Source organism: Myotis brandtii, unplaced genomic scaffold (genome assembly GCF_000412655.1).
Source record: "Myotis brandtii unplaced genomic scaffold, ASM41265v1 scaffold165, whole genome shotgun sequence".
Classification (NCBI taxonomy): domain Eukaryota; kingdom Metazoa; phylum Chordata; class Mammalia; order Chiroptera; family Vespertilionidae; genus Myotis; species Myotis brandtii.
The window spans coordinates 8,014,765-8,024,641 of NW_005356042.1; the positions used below are offsets into that span (position 1 = coordinate 8,014,765).

At 56.7% G+C, this 9,877-nt stretch overlaps 1 protein-coding gene across 3 annotated transcripts in view; it reads left to right on the forward strand.

The window, feature by feature from the left end:
- The window catches only part of TAF1C (TATA box binding protein (TBP)-associated factor, RNA polymerase I, C, 110kDa), a 9,954-nt gene extending 297 nt beyond the window's left edge, over window positions 1–9,657 (forward strand). Inside the window, exons 2-15 of one of the 3 annotated variants that reach the window (XM_005862557.2) lie at window positions 2,481–2,675; window positions 3,934–4,015; window positions 4,234–4,331; window positions 4,407–4,496; window positions 4,594–4,667; window positions 5,277–5,515; window positions 5,658–5,774; window positions 5,845–5,962; window positions 6,048–6,119; window positions 6,277–6,412; window positions 6,584–6,727; window positions 7,658–7,832; window positions 7,919–8,056; window positions 8,134–9,657. In XM_005862557.2, coding sequence (XP_005862619.1) covers window positions 2,538–2,675; window positions 3,934–4,015; window positions 4,234–4,331; window positions 4,407–4,496; window positions 4,594–4,667; window positions 5,277–5,515; window positions 5,658–5,774; window positions 5,845–5,962; window positions 6,048–6,119; window positions 6,277–6,412; window positions 6,584–6,727; window positions 7,658–7,832; window positions 7,919–8,056; window positions 8,134–9,125 — 2,613 coding nt within the window. In that variant the 5' untranslated portion in view covers window positions 2,481–2,537 and the 3' untranslated portion in view covers window positions 9,126–9,657. The other 2 variants (XM_014536691.1, XM_014536690.1) reach the window with 2 other exon arrangements.
- Window positions 9,658–9,877: the final 220 nt, after the last annotated feature.

A 9,877-nucleotide genomic window follows, 5' to 3' on the forward strand; every position in this document is an offset into this window, starting at 1 on the left:
CCCCGGAGAGCTCGGTCCCCTCCGCGCGGGTCTGCCGCCGGGAGCAGTGCGGTTTCGGGACGAGTCGGCCGACTTCTGCAGAGCCTCTAGCTCTGCGCCCTCAGGTGGAAAGCGTGGCAGCAGCCGGTAGACAGCGCTGGCCTGGAGGAGGAGGAGGAGAGGCGGGTGGGGAGGAAGGGCCGAGTAGGGCTGTGAGAGGAGGGGTCGTCCGGATCCCCTCACCCGTCCCCTGCGATGGGCTCCCTTTTTGCCGCCTCCCGCGGGGCAGCGATGCGGCCTTGGAGTCTGAAGGGACCTGCGGGCCGCGGTGAGGTGGGGAAGCGACGCTGCCTCGTCCGGGGGCTGTTCTGAGTCGTGGGCTCCCCCGACGCCCTCCGACCGCCTGGGCTTGTTTGAAGCGGTTGGGCCCCTTGCTCCTCTCGTTCGTTTATTCCTGGATTGGTTCCCGCGACTTACTTGTACTGATGGCTGCCAGGTAGCAGATGCCAAGGCACTGGGGCTAAGTACGTCCCTTTCCCATGGGGACTGTTAGAGCAGCTTTTAATCAAGCAGCTTCATCTTTAAATGTGCAGTTGCCCATAGCCAGCGTGTTCCGGGGGAAGCATGCAGGGTTGCGGGAGGGTAGGGTTGGGGGAACTGGGAGAGGCTTCCTGACTTGAGACCTAAGGGTGAGTAGGGCTTTGTAGGTGGGTGGGAAGGGCCTGGCACTCATTCGGAGCAGAGAGATAGTGTGCACAGGCCCCGAGGTGAAAAGCCTGGTAAGGGAGAACCGAGAGGAGGGCGGTGTGACTGGAGCCCGGAACTAGAGACCAGCTAGAGACTTGGTGTGTGTGCTGGTTTGTCAGGGGTGCAGCCACCTCTGGGAGGCTTGGTTGCTCCTTAACTTGCCTTTGGTACAGTCGGTCCTATGGAAGCCTGTTTTTTCACAGGGACTCACTGAGCACGTCTTTGGTTCCTGCCACTGCGCGCTCTGGGTTTGGAAAAGAGAATGACGCCAGCAGCCAGGCACCAGTAACGCAGGAATGAATCCGATACGGTTCTGGCCCTCAGAGAGCTGGCAGTCGAGTGGAAGAGATAAGAGGATACATATAAGCCACAGTTAGAGTGAGGCTGACATGCCAGAGAGACATATTCATTCATTTGACAAGTATTTACTGTGACGGGTATTTTGCATGGTCATAAGGATACATGGATACATGGATGCACGGAGCTTACAGGATAAACTGACAAAATGCAGTGGCAGTTCCAAGGGGAAAGATCTGTGCTTACTAAGACCCCATGGCTAGTGTTTGCTTTTGGATGCACCGGAGAGTAGTGGTGTGGAACCTGAACTTCCAATCGGTCGGGGGATCAAGCTGTTGGCCTTGGGCAAGCGGCTCTTTCCTGAGCCTCAGTTTCCTGAACTCCAAAATAGGGCAAACAGAAGAATAAAATATGTAGTGCCATGTCTGGCAGATATTTGTAGTCAGTAAGGGAGCACTGCTATTATTTTTTACTAGAGGCCCGGTGCACGAAATTCGTGCATGGGGGAGGGGGGTCCCTCAGCCCTACCTGCACCCTCTCCAATCTGGGACCCCTCGGGGGACATCCCTTCACAATCCAGGACCACTGGCCCCTAACTGCCCCCCTGCCAGCCTGGCCACCCCCTGATTGCCCCCCTGCTGGCCTGGTCGCCCCTAACCACCTCTGCCTTTGCCCCCGCCACCATGGCTTTGTCCAGGAGGACATCCAGAAGAAGACGTCTGGTTTAAGTAGCATATTTCCCTTTTATTAGTATAGATGTTAATTAAAAAAAGAGGGATGACGTGGCTACTTATACTTCTAGAGCATTTTGTATTTAAGCAAAGCTCTTTCACTAAGTTTATTTTTATTCAACACATAGTACATTTTCTGGAAGGAACTGTATTTGACAGAAATAAGCCTCAGTCCCTGGCTTTGGGGAACTTGGGTTAGTAGTAAGAGTGTAGGTTGAGTATAGGGCATGGGTAGTCTACAAATATGTAATTATAAAACCTAACAGCAACGATAGAAGTTGACTCCTCGCCACCTGTCTGACTTCATCCCCTACCACTCTTCTTGTTCATTCTATGGCCTCCTAGTTATTTCTCAAACACTTCCTGCCCCAGGACATTTGCACTTGCTATTTATTCTGCCAGGAACCGTCTCCTAGTTGAGGTTCTCTCCCTCATTTTGTGCAGGCTGTGCCAAATGCCACCCTCTCAACAAGGCTTTTCCTAGCTACTATGGCTAAAATCACACCCTTGGCCCATTGCTATCTCCTCCCTCATGGTTGGTTAGTTGGTTTTATTTTTTAAAGAATAGTTTATTGATTTTTAGAGAGAGAGGAAGGGGGAGGGAGAGAAACATCGATAATGTGAGAGCTGCCTCCTGCATGCCCCCAACCAGGGATTAAGCCTGCAACCCAGGCATGTGCCCTTGACCAGGAATCAAACTGGCAACCTTTTCACTCACTCTCCCAGGAAGCCTGGAGGCCGTCGGTCAGATTCAGGCCTTTGAGAAGGCCAGTGTCTTCCAGGATGGACTTCCCCAGCTCCCTCCGCCCCACGTTGTTTATGACCGGCCCCCTTGGTCTGAGCGATGTCCCTGATACGTCCTTCATGTGCAGCTGGAGAGATGCCCTGACCCTGCCAGAGTCCCTGCCCCAGAACTCCAAGGTGAGGAGGCTGGAGAGCCCTGGCGGCTCCGGGGTGGGTACCTTCACTTGGCCTGTTTTCTGGCACTTACACCAGTTGGCAGGAGTATAGAGTGGTCAGCAAGTCTCAGGCTGAGCCAGAATCCCCTCCTCTGGGGTCCATGGGATGACCTGCCATCTACAGAGGGTTTACTGAGCAGGAGCTGCTGGCTTGCTCTTTCCTACCTCTCTCCCCAGACTCTCCTCCCCCTATTTGCTCGACAAATACTCATTGAACAGCCCCTACAATGTGCCAGATGCCTCATTAGGCCCTGGGAATCCAACATGAATAAGTCGGATGTTCTCCCTGCCCCAGTGGAACTTAGAGTTGGATTGAGTGGGAATAGACAAGTGAGCAGTCCACAGGACAAAATCATTACAAAGTGTGATAATAGCTTTGAGCAAAACCAAAAATATGCTGAGACAGCACAGTGGGGATGAGGCAGGGAGGGGAGGGGAGACCTTCTGGGACAGGAAGGGCAGCAGCTCTTTCCCTGGAAGCCTAAACCACCTGGCTGCTACTTGGAGACAGGCTGGCCAAGGGCCACTCCAGGCAGAAGCAAGTGGGTATGAAAATTAAGGGATTGTGGGGGCCTAGGGAGGGTACAGTGAGACTTTCTCGATGAGGAAGGGCTTAAGTCATATAATAGCACTTACCTGGTATCCTATTGCCAGATAATAAGTATTATATTAAAACCACTAGGCACCCTGACCAGTGTGGCTCAGTTGGTTGGGCATCGTCCCGTGCACCTAAAGGTTGCCGGTTTGATTCCTGGTCAAGGCTTGTCAACTCTTCCATCCCCTGTGTGTTTGAGCTGAGCCATCCCCAGCCCTGCAGTGGGGAATGGGGTGGCCTTCGGGTGTCCGAACTAAGTCCATGAGATGTCCTGAGTGGAAATGAGAACCAGATAGGATTCAGGTCAGCCAGTAATGGTACAGGGGGCTCCTTTGAGAGCCAGTGCAGCCTGGAGGTCAAAGGCACAGACTTTCTGGGTTCAAACCCAGCCCTTCTCTTTACTGGCTGTCAGGCTGTGCCAAGTGCCACCCTCTCAACAAGGCCTGGGACAAGTGACAGCCTCCCTGTGCCTCCATTTCTTCATCAGTAAAGCGATGATGATCATCGTACCAACTCAGCAGGCTCTTTATGAGGATTGGATGTGTTAATAAAAGACAAGTACTGGTGACAGTGCCTGTCCTGGGAGTGCACTCACTGCTATGTTGTCATGGTCACGTTTCCGCAGAATGGGGTGCCACACTTGCCCAAGGGCCTGCTCTGGGAGCCGGACACCCCTGGACCCCTTCCCTTGCTGCCTCCTGGTCCAGGTAAGGATTTTGGTCCTTGGGGGCCCTCTCCCAAGCTGCTCTCCTGTTGCTTCTGTCCTCCATTCCTCCCTCCTCCCTAAGGCCTTCCCTCTCCCTGCTAATGCCCTCCACCTCCAGGGTCCTTGAGTACCTCCAGTCACTTGGGACACGTGGCCCCACTTCTGGGCTCTTCCCAGTCCCCAGGACTGACCCCTTCCCCAACCTTACTCTTCTCTCAGATCCCTGGGACCCTGGCCTGACTGCCCAGGACTTGCTTTTCCGGGGAGCTCCCAAGTTCCGGAGACAGCCCCAGGCTGTGCTGGACGTTACTGAACAGGTGAGTGGCCCCACAGTGGACAGTGCTGTGTGGCTGGAGCTGTGCTTAATGACCTGGTGTTCTCTCCTCCCTCAGTTCAGCCGGTTCCTGTGGGACCATGGTGACATAGCCTTTGCCTCCCTGGGGAAGCTGATGCTGGAGAATTTCAAACTGGAGGGAGCACGGGTGAGTAACCCTGGTTGGCCAGGAGAGGGGCTCCCATTTCACATCTCACATCAGGGGGAGCCCTAGGATGCAAGCTTGACAAGGCCTTTCCATGCAGAGCTACTCTAAGAAGAAGACAGTGGTCAGTGTGAAGAGGATACTCGAGGACCTCGGTGGACACCAGCCCTGGGGGCAAGTGGCTAGTGAGAAAGGATGGGGTGGGTAGACCTAGCTGGTGCTGGGGATGTGGAAGGTACTAGACATGGATGGATCCAAGTTTCCATCACAATTGCTCCCCAACCTATGCAGTCATGAGCCATGATACTCCTGCAAAACTCCCAATTCCACTAGCCTAAGGGGATATGGGAATTTAAATTCATGGGCTGCAGGCATGGCTGCGTCCAAAGTTTTAAATAATGTTTGAAACAGGGCTTTGTCTCTTTATTTTCTCATCCACTTGCCCCTGCCTGGCTTAATTCGTAGGCAGTTTCCAAGTGCAGCAAGATGGCTTATGATTCCAAGGAAAGAGCCAGTGACTTTTCCTGGGGCACCATTAGACGTCCCAGGAAGGGTGTTGCTGGTTGGCTCGGCTGTCCTGCCCATCTGTGAGCCAATCACTATGGCCGGGGTGATGGAGTACTCAAGTGGCCGGGGCACGGGAATAGGGTGGGTTGGTTCCTACAGGAAGAAATTCTAGGTAGATTAAAAATGTGTCTACTGCACCTGACCTCTCTGGGGATGGTACCCCGTCCTCCACATCACTGCTACAGCCTGATCCTCCTGCCATCCTCTTGTCCCCAGGTGTCCCTGGGCTTACTTCAGCCACCGACAGCGCCGGTTCTCCATCCTCGGGGACCCGATCCTGGGCAAGTCAGTGTCAAACCTCCTGGGAGAGCTGCTATATGAGGAGCTGGCGATGCGGTGGGAGCAGCTGCTCCTAGACGATGCTTTCACCGGAGGCGCATTGGCCTGGCTGCCCGGAAGGACACCCCGGATCAGGCAGCTGGTCTACCCTGCAGGAGGTGCCTTGGACAAGCTGTGTATCCTTTCTTGCTGGGCAGGATCCCAGCCAGCTCCCTCTAGTGGAGGAGGTGCTCTTGGCATGGTCCAGGGGAAGGGCAAGGAGTTGGGGGGCCCTCAGTGACCCAAGCTTATAGCACTTATCCTTAGCGTGAGGCCCAGATTTCCAAGAGGTGCGTCTGACCCCAGGCAGTGACCCTCGGATCCTTGGGAACCCCGGCCACATTCAGCTCCGAGGACCTGTCCGGCAGGTGGTGACCTGCGCCGTGCAGGGAGAATGTAAGACCCTTAGCTACTTCCCTGCCCGCTGACCTGCTGCCTGACCCTGACACTCTCCATCCCTCCTCAGCTCTGCTGGCTGTCCGTTCTGACTACCACTGTGCCCTGTGGAAGGTCAGCAGGCAGGGGCGGCCAGCCCCACTCCAGGTGCTAAAGGTTGAGAAGGGGGCCACGGGGATCAACCTCAGGTAGGGGCTAAATTGGGTTGGTTGGCAAAGAGATAGGCACGGGAGAAGGGAGTGGCATAGCACTAATCACACTTATGCCCTGTAGCCCTCACCTGCCCGGGGAGCTGGTTGTCTGCAGCCGTTCGGGAGCCGTTTGTCTGTGGACACCCCATGACGGGTAATGTCCCTTTCCCCAAAAACCTTCCACCCCACATACAACTCCCCCTGAACTGCAGCCCATACTTCGCACACAATATGTCCTGGGCCCAGGGCCAGGTTGCCCCGCATCTGCTCCCAACCCCATCTGCCCATCTCCCCACCCATGTCTCCCCAAGGCTTCAGCAAATCTACAAGGATCCTGAGACCCTTGTGTTTCGGGACCCGTCTCCTTGGCGTTGGGCAGACTTCACTGCCCACCCTCGGGTTCTGACTGTGGGTGACCGCACTGGAGTGAAAATTATCGACACTCAGGTGAGAGCTGGGGGATTGTCCCAGGCTCAGCAGTGGGATAGGGCAGATCATGGGGTGGGGGCTAGCATGGGGCCTCCCAGGGCATGAGAAGCAGCAGGGCCAGGGAATCCAATAGACTGGAGGTGCCCCAAACCTCGGACTGTGGGAGGGCTGACCTGGCTTTCTCCCCAGGGCCCGCCAGGCTGTGGTTTGCTGCTCTTCCGTGTGGGTGCGGAAGCATCATGCCAGAAAGGGGAACGTGTCCTGCTAACCCAGTACCTGGGGGAGTGCGGCCCCGATTCTCTGCAGCCCACACTCCATCTCATTTGTACCCAGGTGAGTGCCACCTTCCCCCTCCTGTCCCTTGTGCATTGTCTCAGCCAGCCCCTAGAGAGGGTTCTGGGACAGCTAACTGCAGGTGAAATAAGAATCACGAAACCCTAATGAGTGTCTGGCTGAAACATGCTAACTAGCGGGTGGGTACAGCCTCCCGGGGGTGACAACTGAACAGGGCTTTGAGGTGCTGGTGGAGATGGGCCAGGTGAGGAGGAAAGGCATGGAGTGGAGAGCAGTCTTTGCAACGCTGGACACTCCCCGTGTGCTCAGGAAAGGGAAGGAGGTCTGATGGTTCCTGAGGGTCTAGCCCAGCCGTGGGCAAACTACGGCCCGCGGGCCGGATCCGGCCCGTTTGAAATGAATAAAACTAAAAAAAAAAAAAAAAAAAAAAAAAAAAAAAAAAAAGACCGTACCCTTTTATGTAATGATGTTTACTTTGAATTTATATTAGTTCACACAAACACTCCATCCATGCTTTTGTTCCGGCCCTCTGGTCCAGTTTAAGAACCCATTGTGGCCCTCGAGTCAAAAAGTTTGCCCACCCCTGGTCTAGCCCCCCACCACACTACGTGCCCGCCCCGCCCCGCCCTCCTCCACACACACAGACACACAGGGCATTAGTAGGTGTGTCAAGCATAGGTTCCAGGGTCTGGTGAGTCAGGAGAAGGCTGGGTGAAAGCTGGGTGAGTTTATATCCACACCTCTCCTGAGCTCCCAGCTGTGCCATCAGGATGAAAGATGGTGCTGCCCACTTGGGAAATGCTCCTGTGTGGGTCTGGGCACATGAAGGTGGAGAGGTGGTCAGGGCCAGGCACAGGGCATGACCACTTGGGGGTTTGCACTCATCCTGAGAGCCACATGGGGCCACATCAGACCCTCTTCTCCATCTCAGTTATGTCCCTTCTGTCTCGTTTCTGCTCGGGCCTCCAGTTCTCACTCTACCTGATGGATGAACGCCTCCCGTTGGTGCCCGTGCTGAAGTGGGACCACAGCCTCCCCTCGGCTCCCCTGCTGGCCCAGCTGCTGCCTCCACCCCGCCCTGGCTGCGCGAGGCCGCTGCTCCTCGGAGGCCAGGGGGGGCAGCTGCAGCTGCTGCACATCACAGGTGAGGTCCAGTGAGGGCAGGAGGCACATGGAAGACGGGCAGGGCTGGAGCCTGGACAGGACCTCAGCTGCCTGTCCTTCTTCCAGGGGAGGGGGCCTCCACACCCCGGCTGGCAGGGCCCCCCCAGTCTCTCCCTTCCAGGAGCGACTCCCTCTCCGCATTCCCTCTGCTGGAGCCCAGGAGTCAGTGGCAGCTGCAGGAACGTCTACAAGCGCCAACCATAGGTGTGCTGGGCTGAGGGAGTGAGTTTGGGGGGCTGCACCCCTGCCAGCCTTGGACTCACTGTCATTTCTGTCTTCAGGTCTGGCCGCCACCATCCTATCTTCTTCCTCCACACCAGTCCTGTCGCTCTTCCAACTCTCAGCGGCTGGAGATGTTTTCCACCAGCGCCTCCACCTCCGGGAAGACCCCAGGCCTCCCAGTGACCCCGGGCCCAACTGCCATGCCCCCACGGCTTCCTGGAGCCCCCAGGCCACTGCTTGCTGCCGCAGGTGGCTGAAGGCCCTTCTGGAGGTGCCACTGGCTCCCCCTGTGTGGGCCGCACCCACCTTTTCCCACCGCCGTCTGCTGAGCTTCAAGGAGCAGCAGAAGGTTGAAGGGAAAGTGCCAGAGGGTCTCCGGGCGGCCATGGCCCAAGGGCGGCTACTGCAGCAGAGGGACCTGGGCTCGCTTCCCACAGCAGAGCCACCGCCGGGCCCCGAGCCGGGCCCCAAGGATGAACTCAGTGAGCGATTGGAGGCAGCCTGGGAAGGCCCGATGGCTGCCTGGTGGGAGCAGCAGCAGGATAGGACCTCCGGGCCCGGGAGGCAGCCGAAGCGGCACAAGCGGCGGATGCAGCTGTCCAATACCTTCTCCTCGCTCAGCGGCCACCTGGACCTCTCGGGTGCCACCAGCCCCCCTCACAGCCCAGACTGGACGTCCCCTGTGTCAAGGCCTCGGTCCCCAGTGACCTTGCCCTCCCAGGAGTTGACCCAGGATCTGTGGGCCCAGGGTATCCCCTCAGAGCGACAGCAGACCCTTCGGGACTATATGGCCAAGCTACCTCTTCAAGGAAACACTCCAGAAAGTGCCTCTGCATCCCTCTCCCAGACCTCCAGTACCCGGGCCACCCCCTCCAGACAGCGGACCCTCCGGGACTGCACAGCTGAGCTGCCACCCCACAGGGACACCCCGGAAGGTGCCACTGCGCCCTCCTCCCAGACCTCCAGCATCTGGGCCACCCCCTCCAGGCAGCAGGTGCGCGTCCTCTCTGGCTCTCAGCCACACCGGAAGAAGCCGCGCATGGGCTTCTGAGGGCCCGGGAAGCTGCTCCCCCACCTCTGGGGAGCCCCTGGTCCCGGACCAGCTGTGCCTTCTATGGCTGGAACTTAGGGAGTGGAGAGGGAACAGTCTCAGGGTACAGACCTGCTTTCTGGGGGCCACTGTGATGGGAGGCGTCCAAACATGATTTGGAGCCAAGTAGGAGGAATAGGAACAACAAAACTGTAGTTTCTCCTTTTCCTGAAGATACTTCCAGAGGCGGGTTGAAGGCCCCAGCGGTCCTGTCCTGAGGGTCTGTCGTCAGGAGGCAGCACTGTGCTTGACGCGGGGGCTCTAGTCAGGCCCTTGGCTCCGCCTCATGTAGGCTGTGTCCCCTAGTCAGCTCCTCGCCGTGGTCGGGACAGTGAAACGAGACACTGAGGAGCTGCTGGTGCCTGGTGGTCGGTGGGTGTGGGCAGCTGCTGTGGGCTCGGTTGTGTGTGGTACAGTTTCTCCCAGGAGCTGATGTTTTAGAGGGAGACACTTTGGACCCATCTTTAGGGATTGAATAAATTTGTCGCCTGAGCATGGTTTTGAATGATAGTTTCTAGGACTTGGAGGTATTCACTTACGTTGCTTTTTTTAAAAATATATATTTTATTGATTTTTTACAGAGAGGAAGGGAGAGGGATAGAGTTAGAAACATCGATCAGCTGCCTCCTGCACACCTCCTACTGGGTATGTGCCTGCAACCAAGGTACATGCCCTTGACCTGGGACCTTTCAGTCCGCAGGCCGATGCTCTCT